The sequence below is a fragment of the Brassica napus genome, chromosome A4 (assembly GCF_020379485.1).
Source record: "Brassica napus cultivar Da-Ae chromosome A4, Da-Ae, whole genome shotgun sequence".
Lineage (NCBI taxonomy): Eukaryota > Viridiplantae > Streptophyta > Magnoliopsida > Brassicales > Brassicaceae > Brassica > Brassica napus.
The window spans coordinates 2,036,176-2,060,059 of NC_063437.1; the positions used below are offsets into that span (position 1 = coordinate 2,036,176).

General features: G+C 31.1%; 3 protein-coding genes and 1 long non-coding RNA gene across 4 annotated transcripts; 2 read left to right on the forward strand and 2 right to left on the reverse strand.

Annotated features, from left to right (window-relative positions):
* Positions 1 to 166: 166 nt before the first annotated feature.
* LOC106445215 (cystathionine beta-lyase, chloroplastic) lies at positions 167 to 3,174 on the forward strand. The gene is made up of 13 exons (XM_013886733.3): positions 167 to 426; positions 503 to 674; positions 760 to 875; positions 946 to 1,016; positions 1,328 to 1,419; positions 1,503 to 1,590; positions 1,663 to 1,774; positions 1,861 to 1,957; positions 2,042 to 2,123; positions 2,220 to 2,337; positions 2,412 to 2,519; positions 2,594 to 2,696; positions 2,807 to 3,174. Exons 1-13 carry the CDS (start codon positions 364 to 366, stop codon positions 2,980 to 2,982), a joined length of 1,398 nt encoding a protein of 465 aa, XP_013742187.1. The 5' UTR covers positions 167 to 363; the 3' UTR covers positions 2,983 to 3,174.
* A 295-nt stretch (positions 3,175 to 3,469) lies between these two features.
* Positions 3,470 to 5,145, reverse strand: LOC106449149 (two-component response regulator ARR9-like). Its single transcript, XM_013890951.3, has 5 exons — positions 4,660 to 5,145; positions 4,474 to 4,559; positions 4,297 to 4,374; positions 4,126 to 4,196; positions 3,470 to 4,043 (listed from the first exon to the last, which is right to left on the reverse strand). The coding sequence occupies exons 1-5, from the start codon at positions 4,763 to 4,765 to the stop codon at positions 3,683 to 3,685; spliced, it is 702 nt and encodes a 233-aa protein (XP_013746405.1). The 5' UTR covers positions 4,766 to 5,145; the 3' UTR covers positions 3,470 to 3,682.
* A 2,395-nt stretch (positions 5,146 to 7,540) lies between these two features.
* LOC125608419 lies at positions 7,541 to 8,002 on the forward strand. The gene has a single exon (XM_048778895.1). It carries the CDS (start codon positions 7,541 to 7,543, stop codon positions 8,000 to 8,002), a length of 462 nt encoding a protein of 153 aa, XP_048634852.1.
* A 12,046-nt stretch (positions 8,003 to 20,048) lies between these two features.
* LOC125608079 lies at positions 20,049 to 22,123 on the reverse strand. Its single transcript, XR_007339155.1, has 2 exons — positions 20,892 to 22,123; positions 20,049 to 20,622 (listed from the first exon to the last, which is right to left on the reverse strand). It is a non-coding gene; the product is annotated as an uncharacterized LOC125608079 (long non-coding RNA).
* Between the last annotated feature and the right edge of the window lie 1,761 nt (positions 22,124 to 23,884).

Consider the following 23,884-nt stretch of genomic DNA (forward strand, 5'->3'; position numbering starts at 1 on the left):
AACTATGTTAAAGCTGTTTAGTGGTATGGCCTCTATGGAGAGCTTTAGAGTAGGTGCTTACCTACTTTCTCCACGTTTTATTTTATCAAGTGTATGCAAATTGCACTGACGCATTTAAAGTGGATTAAACATCTGGACCAGGTAATATTCGGTTCAGACTTTTAGTATCTAAGTAAACCGAAACAAAATCCAAATAGACCGAACCAGATACTTAAAAGCAATACCTTTCGGCTTCTCTCTTCTTGTCTTAACTCTTCCACTTCAGAAACAGAATTACCTCCGTCGCCGCCATTATCTCGCCGGCTGATAAAGAGTATCTCAGACAAGAGAGAAGCAAATAATCTCTCTTGTTCATCGAACAAAATGTCATCTTCTCTGTCACTTCATTCCTCCTTCATACCTTCATTCGCTGATCTTCCCGACCGTGTAAGCCCTTTCTATGTCTTCACCAATCTTAGTGATGATTTGTGCTCTCTGACTCTTGTGTTGTTTCTCTCTGAAGGGATTGGTCAGTAAAAACTCTCCGACGACTGTTTCCATTACCAAGTTTCCAACTTGGGAGAAGAAGAAGCAGATCTCGAATCGAAGCCTGTTCAAGCTAAGCTGCGTGATGGAGAAGAGTATCGATGGAAACACCCATTCTGTAGTTAACACCTCCCAAGATTGCTTAAATGGTTCGTAAAAGCTTCTCTCTTTTTCTTTAATTGATATGAGTTTGTAGCTTTTGTGTTGATGGTTTGCTCCATGTTCTTTTTGCAGCTATTGATGTCAGAGAAGAGGCTAGCGTCGCTACGTTGCTGATGAACTTGGATAATAAATTTGATCCCTTTGATGCAATGAGCACTCCTCTTTACCAGACAGCTACGTTTAAGCAGGTATTGAACTTTGATAAGGTTTTGTTGTTACTTCATGCTTAGTTTTTTTTTTGTTTGATTACTTGTGCAGCCTTCTGCTATAGAAAATGGTCCATATGATTACACAAGAAGTGGGAATCCTACTCGGGATGCACTTGAAAGGTACTCCCTCCGTTTCACTAAGATAGAAGTTTTAGAAAAAAAAATTTGTTTCAAAAAAATAGTCTTTTTATGTTTTCTATACAAAAATTGCAAATTTCAATAAAATTAATTGGATTTATTGAAAGACTATTAGTTAAAAAGCATTGAAATTTGATAATTTCAAAAAATGATGCATGATTAATGTGAAAACACCAAAACATCTATCTTTAAGAAACGGAGGGAGTAATTGTTACTTAGTTTCTTCTCCATTCATAAAAGTTTTCATCTTTTTCTTTATGCTTTTGTGTGTGTGTGTGTGTGTGTGTGTTTAGTCTCCTTGCGAAGCTTGACAAGGCGGATAGAGCATTTTGCTTTACTAGTGGAATGGCTGCTCTTGCTGCGGTTACGCACCTTCTCAAAGCTGGTAATTTTCCGATATTGACCACTCTCTTGAAGATTCCATTAGGTTGGTGTCTCATTGTTGTATATTTAACTTTGTTTCCATAGGCGACGAGATTGTTGCTGGAGATGATCTATATGGTGGCTCAGACAGATTACTATCCAACGTAGTTCCAAGATCTGGCGTTGTGGTTAAGTTAGTATTTACTACATATACGTGATCCGGAAGTTTAATAGTACTATAAACTAATGATTGATGATATTGTAGACGAGTAAACACAACTTGTTTAGAGGAGGTTGCTTCTGCTATTGGTCCCCCGACAAAACTTGTGTGGCTTGAGTCTCCAACCAACCCCAGACAACAAATCTCTGATATACGAGTAAACTCTCTTTAACCGAAACCACATTGAACAAATCTACTTTTATGTAATGTTTAAGTGAGATCTTGACTTTGCTTTGTTTGTAGAAAATAGCTGAGATGGCTCATGCTCAAGGTGCACTTTTGTTAGTTGACAACAGTATTATGTCACCGGTTCTCGCTCGGCCATTAGAACTTGGAGCTGGTGTGTTAAAAAGATTTATACTTTGTTTATTTGGTTAGAACTACTTCTTAGTACACTCGTATTTGAACTTGTCTGGTTTTCTAGATATCGTGATGCACTCGGCTACTAAGTTTATAGCCGGACACAGTGATTTGATGGGGGGTGTGCTTACTGTAAAAGGCGAAAAGTATGTTTCTTCTACTTCTTCTTTCCTGCTTTCAAGTGTTTTTGGATATTGTTTCTCTGTTACATTCTCATTTCTCATTTGTTAAAAAATTTTAAGATTGGCAAAGGAGTTGTATTTCCTCCAAAACTCTGAAGGTTCTGGATTAGCTCCTTTCGACTGTTGGCTTTGCCTACGAGGAATCAAGACAATGGCTTTACGCATAGAGAAGCAGCAGGTCTTGTCTTTTACCCTTATAATTATGTATAAACTATGGATTCACTACTCACATAAGATGGGAAAAATATACAGGAAAACGCACGGAAAATCGCAATGTACTTGTCTACTCATCCAAGAGTGAAGAAAGTGTACTATGCTGGTCTACCAGATCATCCTGGTCACCATCTTCACTTCTCTCAGGTACTAAAAACCATTTAACTAATGTACTGAATGAAAAGAGAAGAGTTAATCAAGTTTTCATCACAAAACTGCAGGCAAAGGGTGCAGGATCAGTTTTTAGCTTCATTACAGGATCTGTCGCCCTATCCAAGCATCTTGTAGAAACCACCAAGTACTTCAGCATTGCTGTCAGTTTTGGTGAGAGCCAGATACATTATTTTTCTTCTTCTTCTATTGTTTCTGCTGAAGAAGCTGTTGGTAATATTTGGGATAATATTGATTTAATCCACTTTCTTTCTCTTTGGCAGGGAGTGTTAAGTCACTTATAAGCATGCCATGCTTCATGTCACATGCAAGCATACCTGCTGAAGTTCGCGAGGCTAGAGGCTTGACGGAAGATCTTGTCCGTATATCTGCAGGCATTGAGGACGCTGATGATTTGATCTCTGATCTTGATATCGCCTTCAAGACCGGTCCCATCTAATACTCCACTCTGAGAAAGAAAAAAAAACTGTTTTTCTAGTCTCAGTTTTTTGTGTGTTTCATAGGTTCTTGAAAGAGGAATCTGTGTTAAGTAACCACAAAACATGATTTGGTGTTTGATAACACATCTGCTAAACCTGTATTCTAAGTTTGTAATAAGACTCCAAATCCAAATAAACTTGTTATGCAAGTACAGAGATCTTCCTTCAAATAAGTATCTTGATATGTGAAGAAAGAACAGAGAGGACCCAGAGAGCAACTTGTCCTTAAATTCTGTTTCAGGTTAGGTTACATGGAACAAACCATGACACATCTGCACCGGAATATACCAGATCACTAGGACAGCTACTTTTTTGTTGATACATGACATGTAACACTGAATTGAACTGAAAACTACAGTTTGCAAATAAAGTGACAGATCTACAGATCCTTTATTTACCATTTTCAGATAGGTAAGTTGAGTTTCTTTAAAGCAAACCTAGAAAGAGTGAAACAAAATTGGTAACTGGGTTATCACCAAAGATTTACTGATGTACATATAAACATTATCCCCATACATCATCATCATCATCATCATCATCATTTATTCATTATCATCCATCTATATTCCCTACTGGAACCATGTATTGTACTAGCAGCAGAAGCATTCCTACAAAACTCTAAAATTAGAAACTGAAGAAAGAAGCATCAAGGTGGTAGAATCAGACAGCGGTTGTGATACACTCGAATCTAGGACGTGATCTATCTGTTGAGAGCCCTTCTTCCATGGACTTCCTCTTGTTGTTGTTACCCAATGTTTGCTCCTCTTGTTGTGCTACTTGCAGATGTACTTGTTTCGGTTCTAGTTCAGACTGAAGAGTCAAGATTTTGCTCCCAACTTCTGCTGAATCTTTAATCTCTGGTTCAACTGCTGCGGCGGCTGCTGCTACATTTAGAGGCTTATCAATCTCTTCAAGCTTCTGGTTGTTCAACTTTGTTTTCATCATATGAGGTTTCAACTTGTTGAGATCAGCCATTCTTACTGGTTTCAAGAAAAACTCCTCAGCTCCTTCTTCTAAACACCTGTTAATGATTAAGAAACATAAGAGTCTTTCATTAGTATCCGCAAGGAGCACAAAGCTCATCAGACTTTAAAGTTCTTTACCTGCTGATCCTTGCAGGAACATTCTCTGAGGACATTATTACTACCGGTATGTTCTTAAAAGCTGATGATTCCTACAAAATTTGAAAACAAGTTTACTAAATTCCAGAATAAATCAAAAGATGTTATCAATACATAAACAAATCACAAGTTAAAGATATTACAAACAAGTACCTTAACTTTCTTGAGCAAATCATAACCAGTCATGCCTGGCATACAATAATCTGTAATGATAAGATTCACTTCAACCTCCTGTCCAAAGCCACAACCAAGCAGAATGAACAAAGTTCTATTAAGACAAAAGACTTGTTAACACTGGAAGTGATTTAAAAAGGAGCAAACTTTTCGAACCTGAGGAGATGTAGAAAGAGCATTTGGGTCGTTACTCTCAATACCAAGAAACTCTAAAGCCTTATAGCCTGAATCAACAGTTGTTACTGCAAACACCAACAAAAACATTAACAAAGGTGAGATCTTTCTTCAGTTCTTACAAGCTACAAAGACTTATTATTCATGTTCTTTGAAACACGTTTTCACCTTGACACGAAGACTTTTGAAGCAGTTTCTCTATGAGTTTCCTATCGAATGAACTATCATCAACGGCTAAAACATGAAAATGCGATTCCACTGCTGCCATGCCCATTACAGAAAACTTGAAGATCTAAGGTCAAAGCTACAAACCCAGATGTAAAGTCTCCGACTTTTTATTTTCTTTCGTCGGGATCGTTGCTATTTTTAAATCTCAATTAGCTTTGCAGTGTGGAGAAAGCAAGTTCTGATAGGAAAAAAAAAATGTTTTGTTTTTTTTTAAGAATACAGCGCAGAGGGGGAGAAAGAAACAAAGCTTACAAATGAAAAAATAATCAAAACAAATCTTTGTGGGGATTTTTAAGGATTAGATAAAGAGGGAGGAGAAGTTTGCTTTATATATACTAAACCACAAGGTCCACAACCGCTTTGCTTCTGCACCAGATTTAAAAAGATGAACAGACAAAAGGATTTGGTTTGTGAATGAAAACCATAACTTAAAAGAACTTTTGAGTATTTTGGATTTAAATGGTCATCAGTTTTTGAATAAAAACTTAATCGGTAGGTTTTATAAGAGGGACAAAATAATGGGTTTTAAAATGATTTTTGTGACTATTACTTATTACATAAAATGATAAATTAGTTTTGTTTACCTAAATGATTCACTATACTTTTTTATTATTTGATTATTAATGTTTTTTATTCATCAAAAATTCAAAATCATTTTTTTATATACTCCTTCCGTTTCAGAAAAATCTACATCCTAAAAAAAAATTGTTTTAAAAAGATACATTTTATTTTTTCAATCTATTATTTGATGAAAAATTGTAAATTTCAAAAAAAATAATGGTGTTTACTGGATTTCTATTGGTTAAAACTTATGGAAAATTGTTTTTTACAAAAAAACAATATATTTACAATTAAATTTTAATGTGTTTTCTTAATATGTGTGAAAATTTTAAAATATGTATTTTTTTGGTACGGATGGAATATGTATCTTGATAATTCATGGAGTATTATGCTAGTATTTTCTCCTAGTTTTCCTCAATGTATGTAACCTTTCCTGACCTTCAAGTCTTCCTATATAAAATTCATCAGAAGAAATAAATACAAAAAATGGGACCCGCCAAAATCTTCAGAGATTTAGGTGACGTTGTCAAAGATGCCCCCTTTTATTTAGAGTAACACTCTTTAATTTATCATCATTAAATTATTACTTGTGTTTTTTAGTTATTATAAGAAAAATACATATATTATATTATGATATATATATAAAAGATGATTTATAAAGCAAAACGTGAATAATGGTGGCGTTTACCGCATATTGAGTAGCTGGGGCTTTGTGATGGTGTTGGTGGCAATGACTAGACATTTTTTTTGGTGAGGATTCTCTTCCAAAGATTTGTTTTGGCCATGGTCATTCCATGCCCCATTATCATCATCATGATTGCATTTATCAACAGACTGTATCAGCTACGTATCGAACTCTTGGGGTCACACGTTAAAACTTAAAAGGCCCTCCAATGAAACGTAACCTCTCATTCGTCTAGTGGGTTCCAGTTTGTCACTCTGTTTTCATTTTCGACATTTCGTTTGTAAAATAACGAAAGTTAGAGAAATAAAATACACAACAAATAATAAATCCTGGATAAATCAGCGGCCTCACCCATGCCAACTTTTGTGATGTCCTGCTACAGGCTTCCCAAAGGGGTTACCAGAAAAATTACGAGTACTTTAGCTCATTTCTGGTGGAGCAGTGGGAATAATAAAAAAGGTATTCATTGGTTCTCCTGGGATAAAGTCTGCATCCATAAAGACAATGGGGGCTTGAGCTTTAGGGATTTGCATGATTTTAATACGGCTTTGTTGGCTAAGCAATTATGGCGACTGATAGATAAACCGGAATGTTTATTCTCGAAGGTTTTTAAAGGTCGTTATTTTCGGAATACTCATCCTTTGGATGATCACAGATCTTACTCCTCTTCTTATGGATGGAGAAGCATCTGCTCAGCTCGACCTCTGGTTAAAAAAGGGCTAATCAAAAGAGTAGGGACAGGGCAATCGATATCCGTATGGAATGACCCCTGGATCCCTGCTCCTCGCCCGAGGTCAGCAATACCAAAAACTCAATCTCAAATTTTAAATCGGTCGCTTATGGTGGGAGATTTGATAAATCCCATTGATTCTTCCTGGAATGAGGATCTACTGAATGTATATTTTCATCCAGATGATGTGAAGATCATTCGAGGTATAGCAGTTAGTAGAACGCAAAAGCCAGATTCATACGGCTGGATGTTTACGGACTCCGGTAAATACTCGGTTAAATCAGGGTTTAGGACAGAATCATTATACCCGGATCGAGGCACAAGAGTGTTAAATTATGGACCTAATGTTAAACCCCTTTTGGCGCATTCATGGAAACTCAAATGCCCACCGAAACTAAGACATTTTATTTGGCAAACTTTATCTGGAACACTGCCTGTTTCAAAAAAATCTGAAGGCTCGTGGTATAGAGTGTGATCTCCGGTGTGGTATTTGTGGGGCAGAAGAGGAATCCATCTATCACGTTATGTTTGAATGCCCACCAGCACTTCAAACATGGGCTTTATCTCGAATCCCTTCTCCTCCCGGAATTTTTCCATCTTCTTCTGTTTTTACTAGTTTGGATCATCTTTTTTGGAGACTTCCAAAAGATGTTGATTCGGAGTATTTTCCATGGATTATGTGGTATATATGGAAGAATAGGAATGACAAAATTCATAATAATAGGACTGCAAGTCCTCAAGAAATTCTGCGTAGAGCAGAAGTGGAAGGATCACTTTGGGCTGAGGCCCAAATATTAGTACAAGAGAATCACGGGTTTACTCCGCCAGATATGAGCTGGCAGACAATGGGGTCCTCTCGCGTTTGCTATATTGATGGGGTGTGGAGAGAACAAGATGCTTTTACAGGCCAGGGCTGGTATTGCCAGAAGATGAACTCGGAGGACGTAATGATGGACGCAATGAACCTTCGACGTAGCCTTTCACCTTTACATGCTGAATGTGAAGCACTGATTTGGGCGATGGAGTGCATGAAGACCCTGCGTTTCTCAGACGTAGTATTTGTGACGGATTGTTCTCAGCTGGTGAAGATGGTGTCCTCACCCGATGAATGGCCGGCGTTTGCTACACACGTGGAAGAATTCTGCCGCAGTAAGACTTTCTTTCCCAACTTCATGATCAGACATATCTCAAAGGCACAAAATACAATGGCAGACAAGCTTGCACATGGTGCGAGGAGTTCTCCTTCAGCTATGCTATATGTCGACTCTCTACCTCCGGTTTGGCTATCTGAACCGGCGGTCTTATAGGCTCTTGCCTTTTATGTTGTCAAAAAAAAAAAAATTATTTAATCTGTACAATTTGCTGGTAAATTAATAAATATATACATTTATTTAACGACCCTGATTGTTTTATTCTGTAAGTTATTTTAAAGACCCTGATCATTTTATATTGTTGATGTTATGCATTTTATTAACGTCATTTTATATTTAAAGATTCAAATAATCAGTTTCAAATGCATTTTAAAATTAATGAGTTTCATGAAAAGATTTGAATGCATATTAAAAAATGACCATACCCCCAAAGTCAAACTAGTGAGTTTCATGCAAGCTGCGACAAATGAAAATTTATGTTAATACAAAAATAGGCCAGTCCAAATCAGTCGTGAATTCAATTGTTCAACATGATGATTCCACACAAGTGGACCAAATAATAGACATGAAAGAGTAAGGCACTCAAGTAATTCAAAGAAGGTGTAAGTGAAGAATTGAGAAAAAAAAATCAAAAGGATGGAGGATTTGACCAAAAAGATATGGGTTGATCGAGCTGTCTATTAATCCACAATGTCGGGAAGACATGCTTTTAACCCACATCAGTTTAATAGATCTTCGTTTAATCACATATCCTCTCTTTCTCTATGAGGACCCCTCCTCTTCTTTTATCTAATCTACAAACACTTCATCATAACAGATTTTGACACTAAAACGTTATTTAGATCTGATCAACAATGCTATTAAGTTGAATCAATGATGTATTATCATTTACTGGCACAAAGAAGAACCAAAGTTATTAGCATTTTTTTTTTATAAACCCATGCATTATGGATACATTTACACGACCAGTGTTCTTTTTTTGTAAATAAATTATATATTTTCGCTTTAATTTTCTTCATAATTTCAAATATATCTGTCAAGGTAACTTTAAATATTAGTATATATGAAGGTTGAATATTATATACTACAATATCTATCGTTCAGTTATTTGTAAACAATTAATTTGACTCAAGTACTATATATGGGATAGGAATGGGCGTTATAGTTTTTAGTTAATTAGCTTAGTACGGATTTATCATATTCAAGTTTGAATACTTTTTAATTCAAGTTTGAATACGATGCTATGTATAAATAATTGAAAAAACCACCGCTATGGATAGAACCAGACTGGATAGAACTAACTTTTGTTGCTTACAATGCGTTATGAACGACTGTTTTGGATAAATAACTTTTGATGACAAATAAAAAGACAAATATTTTTCTTTGGAACACGGATGAAGACTAATATACTACGTGTGTATGATATTTAAAAATCATAAGAGAAAATAGACTAATAAAGATAAAATGCAAAATCATGCAAAAATAAATTGTGAAATAGAAATGATGTGAAGGGGGCACTCTTTGCCTTCTAAACTTGCACAAATGGCCCCGCTTTCTCTCTTTTCCTTGTCTTCAGGCTTTTCTCCATAATGCATGCTTCTTTTCTTCTCTTACTTTTCCCCATTCAATAGTAAAAACCAAAAAAAGTACTTATTTTAACGTAATTAATTTGATGAGAGACAAAACGATTTAAATGGATAGTTAAAACCGTTTATTTAGATGAGGATCTATATCATTAAACAAATTTCAGTATGGCTCTCTTAAACCAAACAGAACTTGCCGAGACTCTCACACTGATTCTTGAGGCTTGAGAGCATTTTATGTAATCTTGCTAGATGAAAAGCCATGGCACTTTAATCATCAATATACCAACTATAAACGTTAATCAGTTAGGATGTAGTCATGAATATTTTTGTGGTGAATATGAAGTAGAGCGCAGGGTCTGATCTAACTAGGAGGTGGGATTATCTACCCTTCACCATTACAAGCATCTTAACTCTGGTAGTGGCTGGGAGCCAAAGGTCCATGGGTCCGTCTTGACCTATAATATCTTGATTAGAGGACCAAAAAGAAGAGTTAGGGTATCAGAAATTCCTCTGTGAATTCGTTACCAGTAGAGCATCTAATAAAATTTTCTAAGTAAATATCTCAAGTACTGAATTAATGATTTCTAATTTCATGAATGCCGGTTTGATTCAGCTAGTTCACAAAGGCTCAATTTTCTTAAGTGGTGTATAGATATATAATGAAGAACGAGCTGATTATGTGCAACTTTTGGTTGTTTTCAGGACTCCAAACGGTAAGATCTCAAACCCTAATTTTTTACTCTCTTTTGGCAACGAACCCGAGATCTCTCAAAACTTGGTTTTTATAATGATAAAAAATGAATAAGTCTATGCTTGCTCATAAGTTCCAAATGACTTCTGTTAACTTGTTTGTTTCAATTTTAAATTCTGTTGGTTTAATTAGTGTTACTACAATAATTAAAAAGAACTTCTTAATAACTAAATTAAATTTGGTTGCAAAATTCTATTTGTATATATATCCCTCCAAAATAACACTTCGTTAAGGTTAACTTATACGGTTACAGTACACCAGAAACTCTTAAATTTATAAATAGAATGTTGCAACCAAATTTTATAAATAGAATATTGCAACCAAAGTTGATGTATATATGTTTTATATTGGACCTAATTTGGTTAAGAAGACGAGCAATTTTCATTGTTTTATTAACTCAAATCAACCCAACTCTTTTATCTATATAGTATGAACTAGACCAAATGGTGAGGATTGAGTGGTTGCACCATAGTTGACAAATGTAGATGTGCTTGCATTATAGCACCGTCGGTATGTTAGAGTATATGTCAAACCACACGATTACATTTGGTCAACATTACTACTAATGATAAACAACACATAACTAAGCTAAATGAGAGTTATGGGCTTAATACGGTGAACCAAACCTCAGCCATTATTTTAAACGATACGATACATAACTTCACATGGTTTGAGAATATCGATATATATATTCGGATTTTGTACTGTTTAATTAACAGCTATGAATTTTCATTACAAAAAAGATGTATTGAATTAATGAACAAAAGACACGAGTGGTTAGAGATTCTAAAAATAACAATCGAGTTCGGTCCTTATCGTTCACCTTTGAAATTCCATTATTGGTATCAATAAGCGAAAAAAAAAATTCCATTATTGATTTTGCATTTTTTATTTGGAAAAGGCTACGCTTCTAGCGATAACTTTTCCTGATAATACCAGGCGATAGGTTCCCTATATGATTATTCTTCCTCTTGTCATTCTTGTCGTCGGTGACCAAACCTGTGTATATGTCGTGTTACCAATGGTTAATACGCGTATTAACTGACCGAGTGTTTTTACGATCAACGTTGCATGTTTTAATGTTTCACAAAGCAACTAACGTTCCTAATTTCCGATCTGTATAAAATAATTGGAAGAAAATCTTGTTTAAGTTACTGTGTATGAGGACTGAAGCCAGAATCGTGTACAAAACTCATTTTAATTCGTTAACTTGAAAATGTAGCGATGGTTCTTTCACTTTCTGCTTCCGAGGTTGTGCCAACAATTTAGAGATTGTTTATTCGATATAGAAAATGATAGTGTAAGCTCAAAACTTAGAATGCCCTTACAATAGCTGCTGGGGCACATTCAAGAATATGGGAAGTGTCCCTCCGATGAGCACAGAGCCACATTATTATACACCAAATCCCTTTTGCCTTTTTTTTTCTTCTCTTTGTTGGCCAAATTGCCACATTGTCAGCAGCTCTTATAATATTTTATTTATCGCGTGCGTTTATATTTCATATTACGTACATTTAATATGTGAAGTTTGTATGGATGATTATTTTTTCAAAAAAAAAGAAAAGTTTGTATGGATGATTGTGTTCCTATAAGTTCGTTTAATTATAAAGCTAGTAAACTCATTTCAACCCCTTTGTGACATATCTCTCACCGTTTATAAACATCAATTGTGATATATCAAATGTAGTGTGTTCACAAAAATTACTATGTAGTAATTAAACGAAAATAGTAAAAATTTACTATAGTAAAAATTTACTATAGTAAAAATTGTAAATTGTATTTACTATAGTAAAATATTATATAAATGAAAATTTTATATAGGTGAACACACTATCAGTTGTAAATTTTATTTACTATAGTACTAAATTACTATGTAGTGTGTTCACAAAAATTACTCATTTTCATTTATATAAATGAAAATAACTTATTTACTATGTAGTGTGTTCACAAAAGAATTTACGTAAATACTATTGGACTTATTAGTTTTTTTTCTCTCCAAAATTCCACTTTACAAACTAAACCAACTACGTTGATTTTTTGTTGTTGTTTCTTTATTTCACAAAATAAGTTGTTTGCAACATCGTAAAACTTAAGAATGTATAAATTTTCACATTTTACCTAAAAAGTGAATTTGTCAATTTTTAACATCTTGGCAATAACATTAATGGCGCAATATAAAATAAAAATGTTAGTCTTTCTTAAATCATTTTGTTTTTAAGCGCACTGTATTCAGGAGTCCACGGGTATTCTCGAATCCTGAGTAAGATTCTTCAAGTGCATAATAAAAATACCATCAAAGCCCAAAACTACAGAAGAATATAAGTGAAGTACTCTAGCTACAAACTACAGAAAATTGTCTATAACTTCTCCACCAGGACACTTCTCATAAATGGGCTGGTTGTTACATTGTATATTCTACGTTGGGGGAAACTAGTCTACAAGTAATGAGTTTACCTAAAATTTATAGACAAGTAGCTTCATGTTCATCATTTCAATTTTGGGGGAGAGAACTAATTAGTAAAAAACAAAGATTAAATACACGAATTAAAGCATAATTACGAGGAAGGTTCTTTATTTTTTATGAACCTTTAAATATCTCATAAAGCGAAAATTTGATAATGTAGTTATATAGCACTCTCAATGGAGATTCTCTTTCAAAGTTTCTTAATATACATAGTATGAATACGTATATTAAAATTTTTTGGAAGAAAACTCTCCATTGAAGGTGCTTTTAAAACCAGTTCTGAAGAAAGATGACTTCATTCAAAACCAATAGAATATTATAATTTTTTTACTGATTTTCTTTAAACAAAATGTTAGTGCAGATGAAGCGACGAAAAACAAGTGCAGAAGGTAAATGACACACAAAGTTTGTTAACGGGGTTCGTTTCCTACATCTCCGGGACCTTGTCCAGATTTCATTGACTTAGAACAATAAGCAACCTACAATTGCTATATGGTATAACACACACACTAGTGATTACCACTCTTTTCTAAGTAGCAATCTACAAAGATTAAGAATCAAGCACGCATGCATAGATCACTATCCGACGCATCAGAACACACTGTCTTCTACAGCTGCAATCTTCACAGACCTCTTCAATGAAACCTCTTTTGCTAAACTCTCCCGGAGTCTAGGCTTCAATCTTCCACCTCCACGGAAGTACTTCACCAAATACGTCAGCACCCAGCGCACACCAGTGACACCAAAACGCTTGATCACCCAAGCACACATAAAGCTCACAAGAGCTATACATGATGGCTAACTCCACAACACAAAGCGCCAACTCAAACACCACCAAACTAAGTCCACATCGGACTCCATCAGATAATGCTTTAGAATGTTCTTCGACATTAAGCAATACCACACACCAAGGAAACCTCTCTCTCTCGCTTCTCTGAGGTCTAGATTTCTCATAAGGCATGTCCCTCCTTATATAGTAGACCAGATCTTGCTCTCCACATCTTCAACTTGCTCTCCAAGTCTTTCAAATACACATATGACAACTTCCATTTCCATTTAAGAAAATTTCCTTTTCTTGTAAAGGTAAACCTCTTCTCCAAGCAAAACCTTTTTGCTTAATGAAAAACGTCAATATGTCTTCAAGCATATATCATCTTTCCTTTTCCAAGCATAGCAAGCTGACGCACATCACAAAACTTGAACTCATATTCAGCTCCATCTTCATGACACCCACATGTACTATCTCCTGTAGTACTTCACGAACTGATACAGATCACCTCAGCAGACTGCATCTTCAAAAAATGTTTAAATTATTTGTTATTTTTAACAAACATTAGGTTATTAGATTCAATGACATTATGGAAATAGTATTTATTGATTATTAAATTTATTCATCATAATAATAACACAAAATATATTTTCTATTTTTATTCTAATTACATTTTATATATTAATATATTACTATATGTATATGAGTATATATTTTTAAAATAAAATAGGGATCCCACAAAATAAGACCCCATTTAAATGTATCAAATCTATGTTCTTAAATATGACTCTGAGTGCAGTATCCAAATCCCACTAACCACCACAATGACGATGCTCACCGTTGTGTTTCACAACAGTGATCATAACGATCATCGCAATTCTCGTCTCGAGTAGCCAATGCAGTTATGGCATCTTCACACTGCCTGAAATCCCCCGTTCGCTTGACGTTTTCCTGTCCGTGAATGTGGTTAACTTCACTGGAGACACTGGTTCGGAGAGTAGCTTTCGATCCAGCTGGGGAAGGTCTGTACGTCGGTGTCTCCGATGGTCGGATCCTGAAATAGCGAGGTGAATCGCTTGGATGGACAGACTTTGCGTACACTGCAGTTACAGGTATATCAACCATCTCGATCGAGATTTTAGCGTTGTTAACTTAGCTTCATGATTCAGTGAGCTTTTATCATGTCTTGTGGTGGTAGCCTTAGAGGTTTCTTGTATCATTATCTTGAACCTAAACATTAGGGACGGGCACATAGTAAATATCATGAATTTTGAAGATATTTGTATAATTAGCTCATTTTCATTCCTATTAGTAATTTATGATTTATTTAGTTCGGAGTCAATATGTATTTTTAACCAGATATTTGTAACCAGATATTTAATCGTTTCATAGCTTTGTGTGCAAGTCAACAGGTAACATTGGTGATATACTGTCGCAGATTAGGTTATTCATGTTTTTTCGGGTTATCAAGTTCGTTTAAAAATACTTCGAATTCGAATATGTTTAAAACCACTCTATATGTACTAGGCGTTAACCCGCGCTATACACGGGCCAATATAATTTTTTTAATATTAACTATATAGCTATTTTTTGGACGTTATATTCTAAACAATAACAAAATTCTGAATTGTATATTTGTGTTAATACATATTTCCTTAGAAAAAACAAGATGTTTGATATAATTTTCCATTTCTTATATTGTATATTTACTTGTTGTCTAATTTTTCTAATATTATAGGGCAATTCTCTCAAATAGATCATTTTAAGTTTTTGTCACAAAAATAACATTTAATAAAGAAATGACCAAAATAGCTCCTTTTTATTTTGAAAATTCTGATATTTATTTATTCTAATTTTCTTGCTTTTATATCAAATGATAATATTACGATAAATGTTTAACGTTATATTTATATTTCTTATATTTTATATTTGCTTATTATTTATTTAACAATACATTTTTCCATCTAACTACACATTTTTCAGATAGATGTTGAATTTAGTTTTAATTTTTTTTTATATTTTATATTTACTTACTCATTATCTTTTCTTATTTTATATATTTACTTATTCTAAATTTCTTGCATTTATATCAATGATAATATTACGATATATATTTAATATAATATTTTGTTTCTTATATATTATATTTACTTATTATTTATTTTTTCTTATATTTTATATTTACTTATTATAATATGTAACATTTCTATATGTTATATTGTATACTTACTTATTATTTATTTATTCCTATATTGTATACATAGTTACTTATAAAATATTTGTAAATAATAAAAATATAAAACAATACATTTTTAGATAGATGCTTAATGTAGTTTTTCCATTTCTTATATTATATATATTTATTTATTTTTTATTTTTTCTGATATTGTATATTTACGTATTCTATTTTTTTTTGCTTTTATATCAAATGGTAATGTTATTTATTGATGTTTAATGTAATATTTATTTTTCTCATATTGTATATTTACTTATTATTTATTTTACTGTACATTTTTCAGATGTTTAATATTGTTTTTATATTTCTTATATTGTATATTTACTTGTTATTTATTTATATTCTAATATTATGATAGATGTTTAATGTAATATGTTTATTTTTTATACTCTATATTTACTTATTATTTATTTTACTATACATTTTTGAGATAGATGTCTAGTTTGATTTTTCAGTTCTGATATTGTATATTTACTTATTGTGTATATTTTTTTTATTGTATATTTACTTATATTAATATTACGATAGATGCTTACTATAATATTTCAATTTCTTATATTGTATATTTACTTATTATTTATTTTACTATAAATTTTTCATAGAGATGTTTAATTTAGTTTTTTTTCAATTCTTAATTTTATTTTTTCAATTGTTTATTCTTTCTTATATTGTATATTTAATTATTATATTTTTCTTGCTTTTATGTCAAATGATAATATTATTGTAGATATTTAATGTAATATATATCTCTTATATTGTATGCTTGTTTTTAATATATTGTATATTTACTTATAAAAATATTTCAAAATTATAAAAATGTAAAACTATGCAATTTTTCAGATACATGTTTAATGTAGTTTTCCAATTTTTTATATTGTATATTTATTTTATATTGTATATTTACTTATCTAATTGCTTTGCTTCTATATTAAAGTTTAATATTTATGTTTCTTTTATTATATATTTACTTATTATTTATTTTATTACATATTTTTCAGATAGATGTTTAATGTATTTTTGTATTTATATTGTGTATTTATTTATTATTTATTTTTCTTATATTTTATATTTGATTATTCTAATATTATAATAGATATTTAATGTAATATTTTTTATTGTATATTTACTTATTATTTATTTAACTATAATATTATGATAGATGTTTAATGTAATATTTCTATTTCTTATATTATTTACTTGTTATTGTTTAATCTAATATTTATATTTCTTATATGTATATTTACTTTTGTTATGATAGATGTGTAATGTACTATTTCTATTTCTTATATTATATATTTACTTATTATTTATTTTTCTTTATATTGTATATTTACTTATTATTGTTTAGTGTAATATTTTTATTTTTATATTGTATATTTACTTATTATTTATTTTTCTTTATATGTATATTTATATTTATATTGGGGGAATTTTACTTATACACTTTTTATGATATCACTTTTCAACTTTACCATCAATCAAAAGGCATTTTCAAAAATACCACATTCATTAATGTGTAAAAGAAAATATTGCCCTTAACTTATCTTCAACTCATTTCTCTCTCTCTCGTGAATCTCCGTCTATCGTCTCTGTTCAGATCTGCTGTTTTCCGTTCAGATCCGCCGTCTCCGTTCAGATTCGCCGTCTCTGTCCTCCAGATCCACCGTCTCTGTCCTGAACCGACGTCTTCGTCCAGATTCGTCGTCTTCGTCCAGATCCACGAAGCAATCGAGATCGAGACTCAAAACTTCAAATGTTGAATCCTCAGCAAGAATCACAACCTGTAAGTATTTTTTCGGATTTTGTTGTTTTGATCTAAGAGAAAGAGTTATCTATTAATAGTCTGATCTAAGAGAAAGATTTCTAATACTGAACATTGAGTTTTTGAAAATTTATAACTCTTTATAAATCGAAGTTATTTAGTAATGTAATTGACATGTTCAGTTCCCGACACTCATAAAAGAAGCATGTGTTCAAGCTTATATGAGAGCCACAACTCTGCCATCACACATTTTCTTTGATCTACAATGTTAATCATCAAATTCATCATTGTCTCTTTTTTTTTTTCTAAAGTCTTATTGACCAACCATTGACATTTTTTAGTTTCTTCTTGTGTCTTAGATTGCAGAGTCTGTTTATTTTAGCAGCGATAAAAAGTATGATATAACGCAAGTGAAGGCTCCACCTCAGCTGCAGAAAATGATGTGTTAAGTAACTCAATCAACTAAAAGACAATTTAGAAAGGCTTATAAGACAGTTTATAAAGTTTGTTAAATAATTTATAAGGTTTATAAATTCTGCACAAGTTTGAAGTTAACTACGAGGTATTGTGATACTTCAACAGAGCTACCAGACAAGCCAAAACTGATCATCCAACGTTCAAATATGAATTATGTTGAAAATGATTTTTTGTATTTTAGGTAAGGAGGAATTTAGTGAAATTGAGAATTCACACCTTGCGGAAGTGTTGTAGAACTAGCTAGAAAGAATAACATTCAATTTTCAGGAGAACCTTATGCAAATAAGATTATTGATGAATGGGGGTAGATCTATGGTTCACTTTCTCATATCAACCAATGGGGTTAGATCTATGATTATTGATGAATGTAAATAATTTATAAAAGTTTATAAAAAACGTTATGAAAGCATACATTCAATTTATAAGGGTATTATATGAGTTCCATAGGTTTATAAATCAACTAAAAGAGTCTATAACAATTTAGAAAGCCTTATAAACAATTTATAATGGTTTGTATAATAATTTATAAGGGTTTATAAGGGTACGTAAATAATGTATATGGGTTTATAAAAATAATTTATTAAGTTTATACACCATTATAAATATTATAAAATGATTTATATGGGAATTTAAAATTTCTGAAGCGGTGGAGTCTTGATTGCTGTCCACATGTACCTCAGAATCTGCCATGTATCATCATCTCTTTACAAAGCCTTATAAGGATATGTAAAATTATTTGTAAGAGTTTATAAACTATTAATAAATGCATATAAAACAAGTTATAAAATCTATAAACCATTTATAAATGTTTGTAAGAAAGTTATGAAAGTTTATAAATAATTTATAAGGGGTATGTATACTATTAATAAGAGTTTATAAAAGCTGTATGAAAGATTATATTCAATTTATAAGAGGTATTATAAGAGTTGTATAGGTTTATAAATCAACTAAAAGAGTCTAAAACCATTTAGAAAGCCTTATAAAACAATTTATAATGGTTTGTATAATAATTTATAAGGGTATGTAAATAATGTATACGGGTTTATAAAAATAATTTATTAAGTTTATACACCATTATAAAATGATTTATAAGGGAATTTAAAATTTCTGAAGCGGTGGAGTCTTGATTGCTGTCCACATGTACCTCAGAATCTGCCACGTATCATCATCTCCTTACAAATCCTTATAAAGATATGTAAAATTATTTGTAAGAGTTTATAAACTATTAATAAATGCATATAAAACAAGTTATAAAATCTATAAACCATTTATAAATGTTTATAAGAAAGTTATGAAAGTTTATAAATAATTTATAAGGGGTATGTATACTATTAATAAGAGTTTATAAAAACTTTATGAAAGATTATATTCAATTTATAAGGGGTATTATAAGAGTTGTATAGGTTTATAAATCAACTAAAAGAGTCTATAACCATTTAGAAAGCCTTATAAAATAATTTATAATGGTTTGTATAATAATGTATACGGGTTTATAAAAATAATTTATAAAGTTTATACACCATTATAAAGGATTATAATAAAACAATTTATAAGGATATGTAAAATTTCTAAAGCGGTGGAACCGTGCTTGCTGTCCACATGTGCCTTAGAATCTGTCACGTATCATCATCTCTTTACAAAGCCTTATAAGGGTATGTAAAATTATTTGTAAGAGTATATAAACCATTAATAAAAACATATAAAACAAGTTATAAGATCTATAAATCATTTATAAATGTTTATAAGAAAGTTATGAAAGTTTATAAATAATTTATAAGAGGTATGTATACTATTAATAAGGGTTTATAAAAACTTTATGAAAGCCTTATAAAACAATTTATAATGGTGTGTATAATAATATATAAGGGTTTACAAGAGTATGTAAATATTTTATAAGGGTTTATAAAAATAATTATAAAGTTTATACACCATAATAAAGGATTATAAAATAATTTATAAAAGTATGTAAAATTTCTGAAGCGGTGGAGTCTTGCTTGCTGTCCTCATGTGCCTCACAATCTGCCACGTATCGTCATCTCTTTACAAAAGTATATAACTATTTATACAGGTTTATAAAACTATTTAAAAGGGTGTATTAAACTATTTACAAGAACATATAAGCTATTTATAAGTCTATTGTTAAAAGTACAACTCGACGATTTATAAGTTTTTATTAAGAAGTTTTTAAACAAGAGTTGATTGTATATGTCTATACAAAACACATAAATGTTTGAACTTGAGAAGTCTTGTGAGGAATGCTAGGCAGAATGAGTGTAAGAAACTCAAAGCGATTTATAAGCGTTTATAAATTTATTTACAATGGCTTATAAGGTAATTTTTCTAAAATCCCTCCAAAAGACAATCAACACAAAAAAGACATATCTGGTGAAAGAGCCACGTCCTTCAACAAGGGGTATATTGCTTTAACATAGTCTGAGAACATCAAGGCTTCTCCATATCTCACTCTTCTATAAAAGAAACAATTGAAACCAAACTCACTTACATGTCCAACTAATATCTTCAACTATGCAACTACTAAAAGAGAGATACAATTGTTTTAGTATAAGAGATGTCTAAATAAGATGAGAGAGAAGAATGTACTAAGAAGCCAACTCTGCAATTTTTATAAAGCGTTATAAATACGTAATTCTTTGATAGCACAAACCACATTCTTCTTCAGAGTCTCTCTTGCCTCTTCAAACAGCTCACCAACCTCGTAAATTTTCAAAATCTGAACAAAAGCCAGTCACATATTATTTCTACGCATCAGCATTCACTTCCAAAAATAAGATTCAAAAATAGTATGCTTTCGTAACTCAACAAACTCTTCATTCATCTCCACTGCTTCTGTAGATAATATTATACACAAAACAAGACATAAAAAATAAACTCACAAAGTATAAATAGAACGTTACACTACCAAAACACCAACGTTCCACCTCATATACTGCACATACTAAAACATTGCTAGTCAAACTACAAATAGTAGCATTGTATTACCTTAAAGAAGTGAGATACTTAGATATGCATATCACCACACATATTCTCCACAACATCCTTTAAATCCAAAAGCTGACAACACACATTTGTAATTCTCTGCAACATCACCAAATCAACCAAGAGAAGAAGTAATCATAGAATAATTATACTCTTAGGTTAGTACCTTCTCATGAATTAAATAATTATATAAATCTGAAAACTATGACAATAAATCAACCAAATCAATAATTGTACTCTTACGTTAAGCTTTGTGTCTTTTGATTGCTAACAGATCAACAGTAAGATTTGAAAAGACCCAATTTATAAGATCTTATAAATTTGAGATCTGAAAACTTCACTTGAAAAACTTCGTCTTCTTTCTTAGAAACATATCGATTTTGATAAATCAAGCTAAAATTACAGAAAGAGGCAAAAATCACCATATACTATCATCTTACCTTTGTTAGTGTTTCTTAGGCGTTGGGAGAGAGATCGTCTCGTTCGTCTTAGCTTGTCGAGTCTGTCAGCTTTGCCGGAGAACTTCTCGGCATGCGATTCGTGACGAACGTGACCGATTTAGCATCGGAGGATTACTACGACTACATAATGCCGGCGGAGGAACGGCGGGATGTCCACTCGCCGCCACGCTCTCCCAATCCGGTCGAGTTCGTCGGAGATCGTCGAGTTCGCCGGAGATCGCCAAGTTCGCCGGAGATCGCCGAATTTGCCGGAGCTCGCCGAGTTTGCCGGAGATCGCCGAGTTTGCCGGAGATCTCGTTGGAGCTCGTCTCAATTTGATCTCATTTTCATCTCGTGACAGACATTTGGAGAAGAATAGATCTAGGTTAAATTAATGAAATGAGGGGTATAATGGTACTTTAGTCATTAAAATTTTAATGGTAAATTTGAAAAGTGTAAAGTTGAAAAGTGGTATTAGGAAAGTGGTATTAGTGACAATTCCCCTTTTATTTTTTATAAATTAGTAATAACGCCACATGTGATCTTTCGGAAAAAATATTTTTCGATGATATGAATGCTCCATGGAGCCTCAAAAAGTCTCTTTTATTAGTATAGATAGATAGACAGATTCGGGTATTTTTTACATCTTCGGTCGGATACCAATTCTGATTTGGGTTTAGTTTATTTTCCCTATTATATAAAACTAGGATAAGACCCGCGCCTTGCGCGGGATTAAGTTATTATTTTTATTATATTTTGGAGAATGAAACAATAGTTTGGCTTCATTTGGATTACGGGTGTTCAATCCGAATATCGGGTTGGTTTCGGTTCGGTTCGGGTTTTTTCGGTATTTGGTTAGTAAAATATAACTACTATTCTAAATCCATATTTACTTTGACTTTAGTCTTTCACATACTTTTGAAAGATTTCAACTGGACGACTAAATTGATCAACCAATCTTATTGCTTTAAATCATTAGTGTTTATATATATATATATATATTATTTAGTTTGAATATTTATTAAATAAAAATTCATATGCGTTATATTTTATGATCATTTGTAACTTATTATAACAAAAAAATAATCTATTGATCACAAAATCAGAGTGGGAATATTCAAATTTATAATAATATATAGACGTTTTGAAAAATTCAAATATAACATATAAGAAAAAATATAAATGTTTTTATTATATATTTAATGTGATTTTTAATATCTTTCAATAATATAAAATTGAAAAAAAAGAACTAAGATACCAAAATTGTTATCAAATATTTATTATTCATAATAATTAATTTCATATATACGTTAATCATATTAGGTAATTTCGTAGCTTCTAATTAAGGAAAGTGCAAAAAAAATTTTGGTAGATTATTTATCAATTCGATAGTTAGTTTAATAAAAAATATAATGTAAGTCAAGATGGACCAACCTATTTTTCTAAGAATAGTATATTTTATATAGTCATTTATTAAATGAGAATTTATAATCATACAGTTCTATGATCATTCATATCATTTTATAACTGAATATTTAAATCATCGATAACAAAATTTTCAATGTGAAATCTTTAATAAGTTTATAATTTATAAATGTTTTTGAAAATTCATTGAAAGTTTTAATATTAAAATATTTATGTAATCTTATGGTGTATAGTATAATCTATATATATATATAAATATATATGTTTTATTATTAAATGATATTTTTTACTCATATGGTTTTAAAATAATGTGTATCTTCTTATAATATTAAATAAAAGTTCATATTAATACAATTTTATGATCATTTGTAACTTATTATGACAAAAAAAATAATCTATTGATCACAAAATTTTCAGAGTGGGGATCTTCAAATTTTTAATAATTTATAGACGTTTTGAAAAATTTAAAATATAACATATAAGAAAAATTATAAATGTTTTTATTATATATATAATGTGATTTTTAAATATATTTTAATAATATAAAATTAAAAAAAGAACTAAGATACAAAAATTGTTATCAAATATTTATTATTCATTATAATTAATTTTTACATATACGTTAATCATATTAGGTAATTTCGTAGCTTTTATTTAAGGAAAGTGCAAAACATTTTTTGGTACGTTATTTATCAATTCGATAGTTAGTTTAATAAAAAGTGTAATATAAGTTAAGATGGACCAACCTATTTTTCTAGGAATAGTATATTTTGTATAGTTATTTATTAAATATGAATTTATAATCATACGGTTCTATGATCGTTCATATCGTTTTATAAAAAAATATTTAAATCATCGATAACAAAATTTTCAATCTGAAATCTTTAATAAGTTTATAATTTATAAATGTTTTTGAAAATTCATTGAAAGTTTTAATATTAAAATATTTATGTAATCTTATGGTATATAGTGTTTAATATATATATATATATATATATATTTATTTTATTATTAAATGATATTTTTTACTCATATGGTTTTAAAATCATGTGTATCTTCTTATAATAAAAATGTTAAACCATTGATCATTAATTTTTAACATAATAATTTTAATAGTTTTAGTCATTTAT